Source organism: Pelodiscus sinensis, chromosome 5 (assembly GCF_052426305.1).
Source record: "Pelodiscus sinensis isolate ZL-2025 chromosome 5, ASM5242630v1, whole genome shotgun sequence".
NCBI lineage: Eukaryota > Metazoa > Chordata > Testudines > Trionychidae > Pelodiscus > Pelodiscus sinensis.
In genome coordinates this window covers 126,865,603-126,884,325 of record NC_143056.1, presented here as the reverse complement: position 1 = coordinate 126,884,325, position 18,723 = coordinate 126,865,603, and the positions used below count along the sequence as shown (strand labels likewise).

The 18,723-nt window shown below is 57.1% G+C and overlaps 1 protein-coding gene across 5 annotated transcripts in view; it reads right to left on the bottom strand.

Moving 5' to 3' along the window:
- Nucleotides 1–18,723, bottom strand: part of MYRF (myelin regulatory factor) — a 103,491-nt gene that overhangs the window by 3,986 nt on the left and 80,782 nt on the right. For 4 of the 5 annotated variants that reach the window (XM_075928474.2, XM_075928475.2, XM_089778750.1 and 1 more), the window contains 13 exons: nucleotides 18,355–18,463; nucleotides 17,380–17,489; nucleotides 15,197–15,357; nucleotides 14,820–14,892; nucleotides 14,361–14,449; nucleotides 12,166–12,234; nucleotides 7,033–7,118; nucleotides 6,008–6,169; nucleotides 4,720–5,013; nucleotides 3,158–3,245; nucleotides 2,614–2,688; nucleotides 2,199–2,301; nucleotides 470–544 (listed from right to left, as the gene is read on the bottom strand). In XM_075928474.2, coding sequence (XP_075784589.2) covers nucleotides 470–544; nucleotides 2,199–2,301; nucleotides 2,614–2,688; nucleotides 3,158–3,245; nucleotides 4,720–5,013; nucleotides 6,008–6,169; nucleotides 7,033–7,118; nucleotides 12,166–12,234; nucleotides 14,361–14,449; nucleotides 14,820–14,892; nucleotides 15,197–15,357; nucleotides 17,380–17,489; nucleotides 18,355–18,463 — 1,494 coding nt within the window. Of the gene's footprint in view, nucleotides 1–469; nucleotides 545–2,198; nucleotides 2,302–2,613; nucleotides 2,689–3,157; nucleotides 3,246–4,719; nucleotides 5,014–6,007; nucleotides 6,170–7,032; nucleotides 7,119–9,600; nucleotides 9,682–12,165; nucleotides 12,235–14,360; nucleotides 14,450–14,819; nucleotides 14,893–15,196; nucleotides 15,358–17,379; nucleotides 17,490–18,354; nucleotides 18,464–18,723 lie in introns of all 5 variants that reach the window. The other variant, XM_089778751.1, reaches the window with a different exon arrangement.

The window sequence follows — 18,723 nt, the reverse complement described above, 5'->3', positions numbered from 1 at the left end:
GAGAGAGAGCTGTCACGAGAAACCTTTGCAGATGGAGCAGGGGGCAGCTGCTGTCCCACGTGTGTGCTTCACGAGCTGGATTTGCATATGGCCTCCATCACCTCCCCAGCATTTAAAACCAGAAACAGTCTCAGCCTGTAGGAGTAAAGAGGCTCCAGCGTTCCCCGGCCAACACCTGTCCCAGCATTGGGGTGACTTGGAAAGTCCTGGCCACTCACCCCAACTAACCCGCCAACATGCTCACCCAAGTAGAAGGGGAGTAAACCACAATCTACACAGGGAGGGAGAGCACAGCACTCAAATTCTCACAGGCCCCCTCCCTCTTGGGGAGCGATAGGGATGAGGCCATGGAGCCCGATCCCTGGGAGGGGTTCGGTGTCAGGACTGCCCCACTGATCTTGGTTCCATCTCTCCTCTCCGCTCTGCCCTGGGGGTTGAGGGCAGAGGACACAGCACGTCTCATACTCACAGGCTGGCCTACTCGGAAGTGGTAGGTGAACTCCCGGAAAGACAGCAACACCAGGGGCCAACGGTGTGTCCTTTCCTGAGGGAGAAGAGGGTAACATGGGGGTAAGGGAGGAGACGGAGAACCCATTACTACTAGGTGTTAGGTCATTCAGCCCTGGCCTGCTCCACACAGAAGGCTTCTGAGGCTCTATCCTGCGAAGCTGAGAAGGGACTGAAGTCCTGTGTCTGTTGGGGGCCACAGGGCTGGATGCTGGAGCTGGAGGGAACCCCAGCTCCTGATGAGGCACCAGGGGAAATGTATGCAGAGGGAGAGCTGCCCCGAGAATGAAGGTAGCTGTGGCTGCAGCCATCGTGTCACCAGGGAGGATAAGGAGATGGGTGAGGGTGGGTTTTGAAGAGTGTAAGCCTCGAGCTGCAAACCCTGGTTATAAACTTCTGGGGGATCTGAAGCTTAATTACAAGAACAGCGCTGAGAACAATTCAGGAGCCAGTGCGGCCTGCTACCCTGAACCACCAGCTGGCAGGGAACAGCTGATGCCAACTGAAGGTGTGGCCCGCCGACAGGCTGGTGCGAGCAGAGCTGCTGGGGACCCGGAGGTGGCTGGCACTGGGGGAAGAGATGGCGGCAGTAAGAAAGCTGTTAGCACCCAGGCAGCTGGAGTCTCTGGAAGGGCGGCGGCAGGATGTGGTGGGCAAAGGGGAGCTGCTAATATGAACCCAGTGCACATGGGCCTAGGCAGAGGGGTCGAGGAAGAAGAGCAAAGGGTATTTCATAGGAACAGAGTAAATCAAAATAATTGACAGAGCCCCTGAAAATAGGGGAGCAGGGTGGGTCTTGCTGAGGAATTGGGTCTGTCGTACCACAGAGTACCAAATCCATAGGCTTGCATCAGAGACAAGGAGGCATCAGAGGCCTGGAGGAATCTGAAGCCCCTGTGAGGTCTCGTAAGGAAGGCAGAGACATCCCAGCCACCTGCATCAGGACCAGCGGCCAGGAGGGTCAGAATCTCCTCTCCCAGAACAGTCTACCTGGAGCCCCGTGAAGGAAGGCAGCTCAGGCTGCATGTCCTTTGAGAGATGGGCCGATGCACTCCACCACAGAGGCAGCCACCCCCCTCCTGTTGGCTACCTTGGGGAGACCTTTCCAGGGAAGCTCGGTGAATCTAGCAGCTTCTAGATTTTACAGAGAACTCCAGAAATAAGGGCGCTGGGGATTAGTGCCATGGTGTTCAACCAGTTCTTAAGCAGTAGTCACTGTAGTGGCTACTGTTATAGTGAACTAGCCACATTATTCTGAAAATGTAAATAGTCTTATGAGCCAACTAGCCACACTCAACCAGCTAAATAGCCGCATGTTGGACACCAGGGGATTAGTGTCTCCTTCTGCCTTCCCTCCAGGAGCAGCTTTGCACAGGCACCGAGGCTCATGGCTCCAGCTAGGCTGTGTCCTAACAGGAAGTTGGACAACAAAGGTGGCAGCCCCAAGGAGTGTGGGGGCGGTGAGGGGAGCGGATTCCGTTTCCGGTAGCCCAGCAGTCAGTGCTCCATGTGTTGCCAGCCGGGTGTCTCCCTTCTCAGACCTAGTCTGCACCACACCCTGCTTGCTCTGCATGACAACTGGTTTGTCCCTAGCCCCCATGTTGCTCCTCAGGAAGCCAGGCAGCTTGGGGTGCCAGGGACCTTGATGACAAACGGCAGGGGATCTGGAGGACGGCCCGGCGGTGCCCTACCTGGGTGGCTGTGGAATTGGCGGAGCTGTCCATGCTCACTGTGTTCTCACAGGGGGCACGGGACTCAAGGCCACAGAGGTGGATGGACACAGCAGAGGCGGCACTGGAGAGAGGAGGGAGAGTTCTGGTTAGCATCAGGAAAGCAGCCCGGCCACACAAACAGGCCCCTGCGCCGTTCACACACCATCCAGTCACCCCATAACTGCATATTGCCCCTTGCAAGCTACTCAGCCTGCTTCTTCCCAGCCCGCTCCTCCCTTCTCACCATTCCCCCAACCCCACTCCCCCCCGAGTTTGCTTCTCCTCCTCACACCCCGCTCTTTCCCTCTCACTGTCACCCCGATAAACACTTCACACCCCCACCCACTGTAGCCCTGGTCTCCGATGCCAGCGGCAGACAAGCGTTTTCACTCACTTCATCTCCAGGGTGAGGTTGGTGTTCACTGCTGTTGAGGGGCTGATGGGGATGCGGTAGGTGACGTTCCCTCTCCTGTGGGCACAGACAGAGAACTCGATACCTCTGACAGAGCCGTCTGTGCGACAGGCACTGGGTTCCCTGCCCCACCACGGCTCTGCAGCTTCTTTGGGGGGCAGCAGAAGACAGAGCTCGGGTAATTTGGCTCGGGGCACACCCATTCATCGCCAGCACACAGGTTCCCACGCAGCCTGTCACACAGAGGATCCAGGAGGAACCTCTAGCAGCAGCTACAACCGTGGCCCTACGCCATTAAGTGGCCCAGGCTCGTTAGTAGCATGTACAATATGAGCCGGTGGGTCTCCCAGTCCAGTTCCCGCCTGGTCAGGCGAGCACATCACACACACAGCTGCAGCCACGGGAATGGAGAGGGAGCCAGGGGTGGCCCGGGCAGGCTGTGGTCGGTTAGTTGGGCAGCATGGGGGAAGCCAGAACGGCTTCAGGCTCCAGGAGCGGTGATGGCCGGGCCCTGCCTCCGACTCACCTGCATGTGTCGCTGGCTGCACAGTACTGCGGAGTGATGGCCAGGTCGTTCTCCACAAACCGTATGGAGCGGAGCAGAGTGTCCGGCCCTGCAGCGGGGAGAGAGGTTGCTGCAAAAGTGGAAACAGCCAGAACTCCCGAGCTTGGTGAGTCAGAGGGGCTGGAGTTGGGCGTTCTCCAGTCCCTGGGGCGATCCCTTCCCCAAAGCCCCTCTGTTGTCTGCAGGCTGCCTGCTAATCCCCTGGCGAGTTCTCCCCTGGGCAGGGTTAGGCCTCAGCCCACTAGATCTCCCTGCCAGACAGTACTTCCTGCTGCTCAGCCTTAGAGCTAAGGCCCCGGGTTTCACATACACAGCTTCCCCCCTGCGGTGTCCCTGCAGACAGCAGCAACTCCAATGGCAGCGGGGGCACTCGGCCCCCTGGTCATAAAGTCACTCACTTTGGGTGCCTAGATGTGTATTTAGGAGCATAGCTTCAGACTGGGGGAGGATGCGGATCTTGCTGACTCAGGCTGGGATTTCCAAGCAGCCTAAGGGATATAGGTGCCTGAAATTCTCCTAACTCTCCCCTTGGCCCGCTGGGACGTGGAAGTGACAGTCTCTGTGCTAGGCACATGCAGCGCTCTTAGCCTCACCATCGCTGCACCTTCCAACATGGGGGTTCCCTGCCCCCTCTCAGTGTGTTTGCCCTAGGCACCCCGTTGAGTTTACAGACAGCGCTACTTGACAGCTACCTCCCCTCCCTGGGCCCAGGTAGCGCTGATCGCCCCCGGTTACAGCTGCTTGGCCTCCACTGTGTGAGAGAGGGCCACATCTGGGACAGTAACTCTCCCTCTCACAGACACAGGCTGCTGAAGAGGGTCCCTTAATGCCAAGCCAGTTCTGGGAACAGCCATGTTGGGCTCTGGCACCATCCTGGGCCATCTATGCAGCATTTCTCACCCATTTACTTGCTTTGGCTTGGCAAAAAGAGCAGGCTGGGGGCCAAATGCCTGGGTGGGAGCCGTGGGCAACTGGGCACATGGGGGTAGAATATGGGTGACACCCTTTGCGAGCCAGGGAGCCCAAGACCCACGGGCAGAGGGCCCAGGCGGAGCACAGAGTTTTAAAGGGATCCGCTGGGTTGATATTGGCATACAGCTGATCGAAGCGCGGTCTCTACTGAGAGCCAGCAGCTACTGGCCATGACAGCCATGGTGAAACGTACGCAGCGGCAACGATACAGAGTCGGATACCGACAGCAAAAACGATGTTCTCTAGTTCTGAGCGCTAAGGCCGTTCACCCGGTGGTGACTGACCTCAGAGCTGTTCCTTTCAGGCAGGAATTCATGGAGGCCTAGGAAATCCCAGGGCAGTGTGCTGGCACGGCCACTGCGTGAGGGTCACAGGACTGCCCACGTACAGGGAAAGATGGGGGTCCGGATTTGGCTGCAGTGGGGAGGAGGGGACGCGGGCTGCACTCCGGGTATGGCCCAGCATGTGCGGCGGGACGGGCTGCACACCCACTGAAGGGCACTCCGGGCCTGTAGCGCTGCCGGCAGGGAGAGGCTGAGGGGCCCACTTACCATCCTGCCCAGTGCCCGTGAGGCTGGGCTGCTGGCTGGCCGGCTGGGGGATGCTGCGCTGCTGCCGGGCCTGCCCCAGCGGGAAGCTGTTGCGTGCCAGCGAGAGGTTGGAGCTGTATTTGGATTTGCTCTGGAGGTGGGTGAAGGGGGAGGAGGGGCTGGCGTTGGGGCTGCCGAAGCCCTGCGACTGTGCCGGGGTCTTTGGCCACTTGGCATGGGAGGTCACCTTCCCCATCAGGCCCCTGGATTTGGCTTTGATGGTCATCACCGGCAGGAGGGACGTGTGGAGCTGGTCTGGGGCGGAAGGCAAAAGGGGGATCAGAGGGGAGAGACACAAAGCGAGGCAGACAGAGCCACTCTGCTCCAGCCACTGGGGTGAGCGCTCAGCCTCTGGGCGGGGGGAGCGGGAACACACCTGCTCCCTCTTGAGGAGACTTGGCCAGCAGGAGTGAGGCCTGGAGCTCAGGACACAGACTGTCTCTAAAGCCGGGGGTGAGCAAAGGGGCCTCTGCAGGCCTGATCCGGCCTGTGGCTCCCTCCCGCCCCCAGGCCAATCGAGACCTGGGGAAGGGCGAGCATGCAACGACTCCCTTTCCCTCCTCCCTCCCCCACCAAGGGCATGCAGTGGCTAGAGAGAAATGCAGGAAGTTTTAAAACAGCCGGGGGTTCTCTCTAGCTGCTGTGCAGGGCGGGGCAGGGGGTGACAGACTTTGCACACCCCCCCACCCCCAGGCCCTGATTAGCTTGGGGACGGGAGGGGCGTGCGAGGTCTCCTCCGGTTGTGGCGCCTAGAGGGAACCACCAGCTGATTCTCTCTAGGCGCTGGCGATGGAGAGAGAAGATGTCACGTACTCCCCCACTTCCAGGCCAATCAGGGTCTGTGGGAGGGGAGCAGAAGAAGTCTCCTGGCCCCGGCCCTTCCACCCAAGGCCCCTTTGAAAGTGGCCCCCTTTCAAAAACTACTGCCCACCCCTGCTCTAAGCCCTCCCCAACACTATGGGGAGCCTGCACGTGGCATCGGGGCTGTATTTGCCAGCAGAGAGTCTGCTGCCCCCGAGGAGTTTCAATCACTTATCGCGCGTGCGTGACCATTGCTGGGTGTGAACCAGCATCACTTCCAGCTTTCCCAGGCCTCTGGGGCCAGCCGTGGGGGGCTCCACTCCTAAAGCAGCCGGCATGGAGGCAGACAAAGCTCACAGGCAGGGTCACACCTAGGCTAGGCGTGGGCCATGTACAGCGAGGATGTTTGCTCCGAGTCTCGGCATGTCCCAGGTGGGCGGGTGCTTACCTGTCCGGTTGGGGGCAGGTGTGGGGCTTCTCTCAGAGTCAGCAGCGGCAGAGGCATTGGTGGGAGCGGCAGAGCAGCACACGGAGAAACATGGAGGGTGCAGACACACAGCTACGCTATGGCCAGGCAAGCCATGGGCAGAGACTGGCCCGTGCACTGTCACTGCAAGACAGACACCAAGGAGACATGCTATGTGTTAGCACCAGAGCTATGGGACAGCTCAGCAGCACCAGGACAGCCCCTGGGAATCCCGACACGGCCCCACCCCCACTGCTCTCTCTCACCTCCTGGGAACAGCCCCCTCCCACTCTGCAGACATGGCTGCATCCCCTACCGTAGCAAAGTTTCTGGGTACCACATGACCTCTACGGTTGTACATCACAGCCGCAGAGAGCTGCCAGCAGTGTTTGCAGTAGGGATGGAATAGTATAGTCAATTAACCGATTAACCAATAAGCAAAAGCATACAGGTTAATGCTATAGACTACATGCATTCCCTCCCTCCCTCCCGCCCCCAAATAAACTTTTTAGCAGGCTGATCAGCAGCCAGACTCATTCCTGGCTTGTGCCAGGTCTGGGGTTTACCCCTGCTGCGGCTCCTCATTTCAAGTGTACTAGGAGCTAGGCTGGCAGGTAGCTCGGCTCAGTTCTGGCTCGTGCCGGGTCCGGGAGCACAGACACACACACCCCGGATAGGAGGTGCTGCCACCCTGCACACAGAAGTGTGTGGGCGGCGACAGGCAGACAGTCCACGAGGGGAGTTAGTTTTTAAACTGGCTTCTCTTGTGGACCAGCTCTTGCTGGCACCCAGCAAGGAGTGGCAGTGGGTTCCTCGGGAGTGAGGCCGGAGCACGCTGGCTGCTGCCCTGCCCCGGGGACTGTAGAATAGTCGACTAACCAATAAGAATTCACGAGGTTACTCAACTATTCAATTAACCCCTATTTAAGATCCCTAGTTTGCAGTGGCTTGGCCGAGCAGAAGCCTGGCCTCCACCCCCCGCTGCAGCCTGCAGAGCTGGTACCTACCAGGGATAGGGGAGGTGCCACCACTAGGTCTGTCTGACGAAGCCGTGGATGAAACAAACTGAGTCTTATCAAAGTTCTGATTTAATCTGAAATGCAGGAAACGTGCGTCAGAGCCTCTCCCATAGGAAACCCAAGCAGGGAAGGAAGAAGGAACTGACGGAGGGCCGTAGGCAGAGCAGACATGGAGAGAAAGCAGAAGCTGGGAGGTGGGAGAGGGGCTGAGTGGGGACACAGAGAAGGAAGAAAGGGAGATTAGTGAATGGGAGCAGGACAGGAAATGGGGGAGAGGGACAGGCTGGGGAAGCAAATTGTTGGCAGAGACCAAGCAGAGCTAGGAACACGGGTTGTCAGGCCAGCTCGAAGCTAGGATCCTGCAGCTGTCATGGACCAGCTCTTGCTGCATCAGAAGAAATTCGAAGAAGCTTCTTAGCCAGTAATGAAATGACCTGCCCCCGGCCAAGTTTCTTTTTGTCCCCATCAGCTAGAGGTTGGTTTGTGGCCTGCAGCATGAAGCTTTACATCCTGCCTGAAGGATCTCTTGGCGCGGCCGAACATACGCAGAGGGTGTCCTTACCCAGTTACATGTCTAAGCCCTTTCTGAACCCAGCAGCCCTGGGTCTCATTCATCTCTGTGCCCGTGGGTTTCCTACGGGCTGTGTGTAAAGGGTTTGCTTTTATCAGATTCAAATGTGTGGCCTTACTCTGTTCTTGCATGTCCCTTTACTCTAGCATTACAAGAGGGGGAAGAGAAGTCCCTGGTCTCTCCCTCCCAGGCCTTACTGCATAATCCTTTCAGCCCTCGCTCATCTCATAAGGAAATCTCTCCATGCCTCCGTCATCTCCACCGCTCCTCTCTGGAACTTGGCTCTGTTTGGCTAGCCCCTCTTTGAAGCACAGGGACCGCAGCCAATCACAAGAGGTCAAGTGAATGTGGCTCCTTCATGATCTAACCGCAGGCGACCGTATTGTCAGGATTTTTCTCCATTCCCTTCCTCTGGTACCTTCACTTGCTGACCATGGCTACTGCTTCTTGGAGCTGACTGCCCAGCTATCTTTCCTGAACGGTCACACGTAGAGCTGAGAAAGGCCCTGGCATAGTTCATATTATTCCCTTCCACGTGCGCTACTTCACCCAGTTCAGCACAGCGTCTGCCGCTCGTTGAGGTGGGCTAACTACGTCGGCGAAGGAGCGCTCTCCCTGATCTGTTAAACCAGCACTCCTGCATCAATCACAATGGTGCTAACTTAGCGCAGCAGCAAAGACAAGCCCAGACTTCCATCAGCCATGGCATGGCTGATTCACCAAGCTCCTCACGGTCTCATGTCACCTAAACAATGCTGGGTCCTCTGCAAGTTTTGCTCCCTTCTTCAGGTCACTAATGAACCTGAATGAAAACAATACCAGCTCCAATCTGGATTCTTGGATATTGATGAAGCATTTATTCCTAAGCTTTATTGTCTGTTGTTTAGCCAGTTCCTAATTAGAAGAGGGCTTTATTTGCATCCCGGGATTCCTTCCTTGCTGTGATACCCTCCAGGGAAGAGCTAGGCCAGGAGTTTTTCAGATAAATTACGCCGCCTAGCAATTCGTTGCCCACTATTTTGTTGATGCGATCGAAGGGACTGGCGAGGCACGAATTTCCTTTCTGGAAGCTGTGCTGGTCTGAGCATTCATGGTTTGCTTTATCACTCGTTTTGAACTCATAGTTTATTCTATAGAAGTGGGGCTCGCTAGGCTGTCTTAAAGCTAAGGACAACCACTGCTGCAGGAGCTCAGAGGGCACATTATGGTTGGCAGCTCGGCCCCTTCTGCTCTGGCTGGCTCGCTGGGCTCTCTAATGTATCCGTGTGTCCCAGCACCTCCTCTGGGGCCACCTCATTCTTGTCAGGGCAGCTTCCCTTCATATGACCAGAGAGTGAGGGGGCAGGGTGCTGCCCTTGCCTGCAGACGCTGCTCCTGCGGCTCCCATTGAGCAGTGATGGAGAACTGTGGCCAGTGGAGGCTGTGGGGTCGGGCCCACACCTGCTGTGGTGGACGTGCATGTAACAGAGCTGTTGAGGGACCGATTCAGACACACTTGCTCGCTGTGAGCAGAACCTGACTGCAGAGCTGGCAGGAAGGCACGGTGGCTCTACTCAGCATGAGAACAGATGGCAGAGCCCTACCTTTGCCCCCTCCACACATGCTCCCTTTGCTCCCTGATAATCCAGCCAACCTAACGAGCCTCTTGCTATTTTCCAGCCTCTGATCTACTTACAAATGTTTTTGTTTTTTCTTTGATTTGAATCTTCCTTTGGCTACTTGCTCTTGAAATTCCATCTGAGCAAGCCCCCTCCTTCCCATCTTACACATTGCCTGCTGGTATCCAGGCTCCTTCCCACTGGTTTCACTAGGGTAAGAGCCCCATAGTCAGAACAGCCATTCGACTCGGCCATGCTGGTTTCCCCCTTGCCTTCCTGTTTTGTTTAGGAGCATCTGTGCTTTCTGTAACGCAGACAGAGGAGAAAGAAAAAGAGGTGGCGGAGAAGAGAGGTAGCGCTCAATCCAATGAAAGAGAAGTAACGTACCGTGGGCACAGAGCAACCGGGACCCCAGGACCCCTGTGCCGAAAAAGGGCCAGGAAACAGGCAGTGGGCACAGCCAAAGAGCTACAGGGCACCAGGGAGAGGGAGGAGGAGAGAGCAAGAAAGAGGGAGATAAACAGAAATGAAAAGACAGAGGAAAGGAGAGAAGGGGACAGAAACATACAGGAATGAAAATGGGTTGGGATGGAGAGGTACACGGGGCAGACAGGAGATGGCCAGGAATGGGAAGGAGAGAGGGAAAGAGAGAGATCAGTTACTCAGCAATGCAAGTGCCAATAACGACTTGAGGCTGCAAAGACCTCTGTGCTCACAGTCTCTCCTCAGGCCTTAGGCCACTCTCCTCAGAGGCCTGATCTCCACTGGCACAAACTGGCCTAGCTCCACTGAGGTCAGCAGAGCGAAGCTAGTTCTTCGCCACATGTCCAACTACTCCAAACACAGAGGGTTACACAGGTGCCACAAAGACACTTTTCTAGCCAGACCTCGGCACCTTGTTTTTTCTTCCCGTTTCTCCTATTTTGCTTAAGGCAGCTAAAACAGAGAAGGCCTCGCTCAGGCCTCTGCCCACTGATCTTGGCATGAACCAGGGAATGTGCTTTGGCTGGATTCTGCAGAATCTGCCAGCCAGCCAAGGAGCTGCTAATGATCAATGTTGTTGTTACGGATTTCCCACCCACCCCACCCCCGCCTCAGTGGCCAAACCCAACCTGCCATTCCTCAGGCAGCTACCGAAAGGCTGTTGGGATAAAGCTGCAAGTCGGATATCACGGAAAAACAGGCTGCGGCTATGGAAAAGGCCTGCTGGGTCAGGCCTTTCGCCACTCTCCTGGGGGCTGGTCCCTAGCCAAGCACAGCTCGCAGTCAGGGGAGCTTTTCTGGCATAGATGTCGCTTTTACGCGCAGAGCTGTAGCCATGCCAGTCGCAAGGTACTGGAGAGGTGGGGGGAGGTAATGTCATTTATTGGACCAACATCAGCTGGGGAGAGAGACAAGCTTGCACCTTAACACACTTAAAACCACCTTCGCCAAAACAAGGACACGCCACCAGAAATGTAAATTGCATCATGAAACAGGCCACCTAAGTACCCCCCGAGAACATGCGTAGGAACAGAAATAAACCCCCATCTGACACCACCCCCAACACAAGCTGCTACCTACCAGCCTGCACTGGAACCCTTGGGGGTAATATCGACCAACTACAACCCGTATGCAATGGGGATCCCCTCCTGAAAACATTCTTTCATGAACCCCCTCTTCTGGCCTTCAAATAACCCAGAGCTCATCGTCAGAAGCCAGCTCCTCACAGACCAGGATGCACCCTGCCAAAGCAGCACCAGACCTTGTCACCACAGCAGATGCAAAACCTGCAGATGTCTTTCCCCTGCTACAGTGACCAGCCCCCCCACAACACACCTGTCAAGGCCCATGGATCCTACACACGCCTATCATGACATGCATGTGCCCCGCCCAGTGCACTAAACGCCCCAGGATCAGCTACATGGGTCAAACCAGACAGGCACGATGCTCGTGAATGAGCAGAGACACAGAACGGCCTCTCAGCGGTGGGTGAGCACATCACGCAGCGAGCGCTCCACAGCGGACCTCTCCAGCCTCATTCTCCACTTTCAAAAGACGAGCCTGGGAACTTAAGTTCACATCTCTGCTAGACACTAAAAACCAGGGACTGACGAGAGACCTTGGGCATGGCTTATTAGAACGCCCTGTAACTCATCGGCCCCCTCTTTTCGTCCTAGGACTGCAGGCACGTTCACGGGCCGCTGCACCTTGAATTCTCCCTCCCAATGCATACTGCTTATGCTAAACAATCTGTGCCACCTTGCTTTTTGCTGTGAGGCTGGGAATACCTTTCCCAGCCCTGCAGAAGAGTTTCATGTGGCTGGAAACATAAGAGCGGCCACACTGGGCCAGACCAAAGCTCCACCTAGCCCAGTGTTCTGTCTGCTGACAGTGGACAATGCCCGATGCCCCAGAGGGAGTCAACAGAATAGGGAATCATCAAGCAATCCCCCCTCTGTTGCCCATTCCCGGCTTCTCACAAACAGAGGCTAGGGACCCCATCCATTGATGGATCTATCCTCCATGAATCTATCTAGCTCTTTTTTTAAAACCTGTTAAAGTCCTGGCCTTCACAACATCCTCTGGCAAGGAGTTCCACAGGTTGACGGTGCATTGCATGAAGAAGTACTTCCTTTTGTTTGCTTTAAGCCTGCTACCTATTAATATTAAAGCTTGTCTCTCCCTCCAACCTCACCCTCCTGGTATCTTTATAGATGTATCTTGGTTAGTTCCACCCTCTGTTTCCAGTTATGAGTTAAAAGACAGACACTGTAGCCCCACTTCCCCTCGATTGACATGTCTGGGCAAAGCCCCATTGGTCCTTTACTCTCCCTGCACAGACCTATCCCTCCAGCCCTGTTCTGGTCCTGTCTGCTCCTCTCTGCATTCCCTCCCGTCCCTCCCGTCTGTCAAGGGGACAATGGAGCCATGACACATGCTGGAGGACGTGCGTGTGGGGAGGACACGTACCCATCAATATCCGCGAGGTCCTCCTCGTTGCGCAAGCTCAGCACGTAGAGCGTGGACATGGACACCACACTGGGAAGGAGAGAGAGAGACGATCACATGCCGGGGATAAGTATCTGCTAGGGCAGGAGGAAGGCGATTCTCCCGCTGCAGCACCACCAGTGGCTGTCTCAATGGTCCAAGCCGCCACTCCCTCCCTAACCCAGTAATGCTTCCAGGCTGACTTTTGTTGGCTGGGGTGGTTGCCACGAGAGATCCCCCACTCTGAGCAGGCAACAGGCCAGCTCTGTTTGGGCAGGGGCACAGGGGCTGATGGAAGAGAGGACAGGAACAGGGATAGTTACAGGGCCCAGCACAGAGAGAGGCCTGGAGACGAGCAGGAGAAGGAAACGCGGGAGTGGGAGGTGCTGGTGGCACAGCAGAGCCTTAAAGGTGAAGCCCGGGGCCGAGTGCAGCCCCAGTAAGCAGGCATGGCTCCTCTGGATATGGATAAGGGTTGTGCTCACTTATTCCAGGAACCGTGCCCCTGAGGCAGGCTGGAGCAGTGCTCCAAAGGGGGACACCCAGCGTGGCTGGCAAGGAAGATGCCTGTAGTGGAGCCAGCGAACGCCCTATCCCCTAGGGCATGCTGGAACCTGCCCCACCACCTTACTTTCTGAGTGCCCTTTATCCTGCCTGTCCCTGGGGGGGGGGGGGGGGGGGAGGACTAGAGCCTGCCACCCTGCCCACCCCAGGTGAATGCCCTATCCCCTAGGCCACGCTGGAACCCACCCCACCACACCACACCACCTTACTTTCAGGGCACCCTTTATCCCGCCTCTCCCTTGCTGGGAGGGGGGGCGGTACTAGAACCAGCGAGCAGGAGGGTGCGGTGGTGGCAGAGAGAGACCAGAGGGCTGCAAAGGGCTGGGTTTGGAGAGGCTGGGGTGGGGAGCTTTCCCCCAGCAAGAGGCAGTGTTGTGTGGCTGAGGCCCTGCTGTGGATCCGAGCATGGTCAGGCTTGCGCAGTCCCTGCCTGCAGTGAGAGCGCTGCAGCAAGTGCCACAAGCTTGCAGCACGGCCCTGCTTTACATCCTCTGTGTGCCACCGCCACACTCCGGGGGATTTAGGCAAGAGATTCCCTTGTTTCTGGGGATGCCCCTGCTCCTTTCCCAGCTCTGCGGCAGGCTCCTTGGGTGCCCATGGCCAACACTTCCCTCTCTGTGCTGGAGGGCCCCACCTGACCGGACTTGCCCAGCACTGGCATTCCTGACCCATTGCAAAGCCCCAGCTAAAAGCTACAAGTCACTTGCGAGATACAACGATTCCCGCCATTATCCAGCCAACGGCAAGGGGCTGAGCAGGCGGCGGTTTGCAGAGGAGCACAGACACTGGCACACAGCTGCAGGGTGCTGGGGGAAGGCCATGCAGAGCGGGAGATGGGCTGCAAGGCAGCAGGTGGCTGACGGCAACAGAAGGCCATGTGTCAAGGAACCATCCATGGGCAGGGCGTAGCCGCAGGAGCCCCTGCGCGGTGGTGCTAGCAGGGGCACTTGTTCTTCTCTTACTTGCTCTCCCACTTGGGGCATCTTGCCACAAACTCATTCAAGAAAACGTGATATGTTTAAACTAGGACAGACAGAGCCACCCTGCGGCGCCTCCTCAGGGGGAGGGGAGATCTCCCCAGGCTAGACCCCCTCCTGTGCCATGGGGCATTGGAGGAGTGTGGGGGGGATCTCCCCAGGTAGGCCCCTGCTGTGTCATGGGGCATTGAGGGGGGCGAGAGGGATCTCCCGAGGCTAGGCCCCTGCTGTGCCATGGGGCATGCAGGGGAGTGAGGGGGATCTCCCCAGGCTAGGCCCCTGCTGTGTCATGGGGCATTCAGGGGAGTGAGGAGGATCTCCCCAGGCTAGGCCCCTGCTGTACCATGGGGAATTGAGGGGGGCGAGAGGGATCTCCCGAGGCTAGGCCCCTGCTGTGCCATGGGGCATTCAGGGGAGTGAGGGGGATCTCCCCAGGCTAGGCCCCTGCTGTGCCATGGGGCATTCAGGGGGGCGAGAAGGATCTCCCCAGGCTACGCCTCTGCTGTACCATGGGGCATTGAGGGGGGAGAGGGAGATCTCCCCAGGCTAGGCCCCTGCTGTGCCATGGGGCAGCAGGGGGTGGAATCTCTCAGTGCTGAGGGCAGAGAGCAGGCACAGGCCTGTGCTGTCGCTCACCTGAACGCCATGACGACGACCAGGGCGATGATGGTGCCTTGCAGGAAGCGCTGGCTGATGCAAGCTTGTTCTGTGACAACAGCCGGGGACTGGAGGAGAAACGCGGGGGAATCAACTGCCCGCCCCGGGCGGGGCTCACTGCGTTTTATTCCACGCTGCCCTGGCGCCGCTGCCCTGGAGGCTATTCCTGATGCATCCCACAACGCCCTTTGGTGGCCACTGACACCACGGCAGGATGGCTCATCCACAAGGCACTAGCTAACCCCGCTGCAAGAGGCAGGACGGCCGCCGGGCTACGGGTGCAGGAGAAGGGGCAGCAGGAAGACACAGGCAGCCCTGGCCCAACACAGGCCTCACTCACGTGTCCCCCAGTGCCCAGGCTCTGCTCTGCTGCCCCAGACACCCGGCCCCCGCGTCATGCCCCACAGCGCTTCACAAAAGCCCCGCTCCCCCCCGTACCTTGCTGGCCATTTTGGGCGGCCTCTTTTTGTGGGGCACACTTCCTGCGCGGCTGAACTGACTTCCTGTTTGGCTGTAAGGAGAGAAGAGAAGATGAGGCGGGAAGCCCCTCCGGGAGCTCCCTGGGTGGAAGGTTATGCGCCTGTCTCAGTAACTGCAGGCAGAGAGCTTCAAGCACCACGGCGGGGTAATGGGCCTGTCACCCGGCTGTTCAGAGCGATGCCAGAGAAGGCCCAAAGGGGTGAAAGGCGCCAGGGCGGGATGGGACTCTCCCTGTGTTGCCCCCCCATGCGGCTGACTGGTGAACAGGCCTGCGGTGGAACGTTCCTTTCAGCTCCCTGGCCCCGTGGTTGGAGCGGGCGGGCGGAGGCCTGTACCTGAATGCCCCGGAGCTAACCGTTGACTTCATGCTGTCCAGTCGCTTCAGCTTAGCCAGCTTGTGACTCCACCTCTCCAGCTCGTCGATGCGGGTCTCCAGGTTGTCGGTCAGCTTGCAGAGCTCCTTCACCGCCCCCACGTTCTCCATGAAGATCCGCTCCTGCCAGGGGCCACATGGTTCGGCATGAGCCCTCTCGGGGCACAGCGGAACAGCCACACACAGACCTGCCTGGCCTCCTCCTAATCAGCTGTCCCCTGGCGCCACTCCAAACCTGCCCTACCCCAGTGGAAAGGTCACGGTGTTTCACTTAGCATGCCGGAGAGGGAAAAGCAGAAGAGGAAGCAGACCCAACTGCGCGTGGCCATCAGGACCCTGAGATTTACACAGGGTTTTTAACGCGCTTACTTCAGTTGGTGCCAAATCTGGCTCCAGGAGGGTCACTCGGGCACCAGTGGCTCTTGGCAACTTCGTCAATCAAGCAAAGCTTGATACGCCAAGAGAACGAACACCCTGCCAACCGCAACCTGTCCAGTACCCCCCCGGCGCTCCAGTCCTCAGCCCCACGGCTCACAACTGCAGCGCTGTCCCGTGGGCAGGGAGAGAGGTGCTGTAAGGCATCGCTGCCATCTCCCCAAACCCTTTTCCCCATTTCTTCTCCCCAGCGAGTCCTGACACGATCCCTGCCCGAGCCCAGTAGGCAACTGGCTGATCTATGGGCCTGCTCCTTGCTTGGGGCCTCTGGATCCCACAGGTAATTCATAGTAAAAGGCAGGTCTCAGCTCAAAACCAACAGGGCAAATTCTCTCTGGCAACCAAGCCGGCAGCCAGCACTGATTGTCCAGCTCCTTGCGAGACACCCCACAAAAAACAAGCTGGGCCTCCCCTCCCCCACGCTTCGCCTCAGCATCTGCTTGCATGTTGCTATGGCGGCAGCCCGCCTGGTCATCTAACTGCAGCGGGGAATTGACCCTCAGCCAGGAAGGAACAGAGCCCCCAAGGTCAACCCTGTTCGTTCCCACTGTGGTCTACAGGGGAATCAACCAAACCCAACAGTCGGCCACACGAAAGGCAGCTGGCAGGCCTAGTGAGATCAGCATGGCCACTGGGTTTCTCTCCCCTGCCAGCGAAGATCCTCTCCCATGGCGCCAGTGCTGAGATCTGAGGGACAGCAAGGTGCTCTAACCTGTCTCTCCATAACCTCCTCTGTCATCTGAACCAGAATGGGAAGATCAGATACAGAGCCCTAATTTGGCAAGTGACATTTTTTGGGGGGGATGGTGCAAAGGTCTCACAACAGCCTGCCTAAGGGAGGCCAGGAATCTGCCCTCCCTCGAGGAACTGCTGTCAGCGTCTGCCAACACTGGGCTCAGGTCTTTCCCAGTGGCCCTCACCAGCCAGCAAGGACACAACCTCAGACTCCAGGCTGCAAAGTGACCTTGCACCAGTGTTCAGCAGGGGGAGGGATAGCTCAGTGGTTCGAGCATTGGCCTGCTAAATCCAGGGTTGTGAGTTCAATCCTTAGGGAGGCCATTTGGGCTAAAAAATTGTCAGGGATGGTACTTGGTCCTGCTGTGAAGGCAGGGGACTGGACTCAATGACTGTCCCTTCCAGTTCTAGGCGATAGGCAATCTCTATTAATTTAAACACATCTGGCTGAAACTCCAGCAGGAGAGACTTGGTCTAAAACCAGGGGGAGAACCTTTTTGGGGCTAGGGGCCGCTGACCCACAGAAAAATCAATTGGGGGCCATACACAAGTAAGACAACAAAAAACACCCCCCTCTCTGATATGGTCCTCGACGGAGAAGGACACACTGCACATATCCCTCCCACACCAGAGCTTAGGGGGGTCCAGTCTAGTAGATTTTGTGTGCTCCAGCCCCATGTGTGGGGCAGTATGGAGGAGGGGGCTGGAGTGCCAGCACAGACTCCACAATGATATGGAGAGCTCTGAGCCTTGGGGGCCAAATGCAGGTCCCCGGGCCTGAGGTTCTCCACCCCGGTCTAAAAGGGCTAATCAGAGACACTTCCCCAGGTGTCAAATGTTGACTGCTGCATCTTCATCTTGGTGAAGGGGGAAAAGAAAAAAAAAAACCTCACCAGAATTCACCATCTTCCCCCCTCCCTTATAATCACAAGTTCCTACTCGTCTCCCATCTGCTCTGCGGAGGGCACCACTGACCTTATTCACCACCAGGAAGTTCTCGATGGTTTTCCCATTGGCAAAGACCATGTCCCCCGTGTCTTTCACTGCCTCTGGAAGAATCTCCTTCACTTCTTGAGCAATGACACCTGCATGGAAACCGCGGCACCAATCACCCTGGATCTGGCCCCCGGACGCCTCCCTCAATCGCTGACTCTTTCTCATGAGTCACTTGGCTGCTGACATGAGCCCTGCGCTCTAGGCAGCGAGTCACAGGAAAGCAGAGTTGCCAAGGCCTAGCGTGCAGGGGCTTTCATTTCCTGGAAGGCCCGTGCGCAGCCAGAATGTAACCTCAGTCCAAAGCCAAAGAAAAACAGCTGGGAAAGGGACATCTGGATAAAAAGAGATTCCTCAGACTGATTCTTTGTATTCCATACGGTCGCCAAGAAGGCTAACGGCATATTGGGTTGCATTAGCAGGAACACTGCCAATGGATCGAGGGAAGTGATGATTCCCCTTTATCTGGCTCTGGTGAGGCCACATATGGAGTAGTGTGTCCAGTTCTGGGCTCCCCACTATAGAAGGGACGTTGGAGAGGGTCCAGCGGAGAGCAACAAAAATGATGAGGGGGCTGGAGCACATGACTTATAAGGAGAGGCTGAGGGAGTTGGGCTTATTTAGTCTACAGAAGAGAGGAGTGAGGGGGGATTTGATAGCAGCCTTCAACTCCGTGAAAAGGGGGTTCCAAAGAGGATGGAGAGAGGCTGTTCTCAGTGGTGACAGAAGGCAGAATGAGGAGCAGTGGTCTCAAGTTACAGTGGGGGAGGTCTAGCTTGGATATTACGAAAAACTATTTCACCAGGAGGGTGGTGAAGCACTGGGATGGGTTCCCTAGGGAGGTGGTGGCAGCAGGGGGAGCGGTGAGTTATGACTAAGGAGCAATGGTAGTTTGCAGCCCATCTCCCCTCTAAGTAGCAGACAACTGTGAGGATGGAGCCCGTGCAGGGACCGTACCTGTCTCAGACGTGCTTTCAATGCCCACAGTGGCGGCGAACTCTGGCTTGTAGTTATAGTGCACCAGCCGCATGCGGGAGATCCTCTTCAGCTGCTCTGTGGTGTCCACCTGGAGCCAGGCAAAGACATGAGATCTAGAAGCAGGACGCTGCTCTTTAAGAGCCCAAGAACCCTGCCCCAGGGAGATAAGAGCAATGCTCCAAGAGCTCTCGTCAGTGTCCACAGCAGCAGTCCCATAGAGACCAGACCCAGCATGAGAACATCCACCTCACCAGACTCATCGTCTGCTGGAAACAGTCTGCTAACCAGTCACAGCCGGGGTTAAATCCAAGATTAAAATCCACAGTTCAAACTAGGACCAGGCCAAAT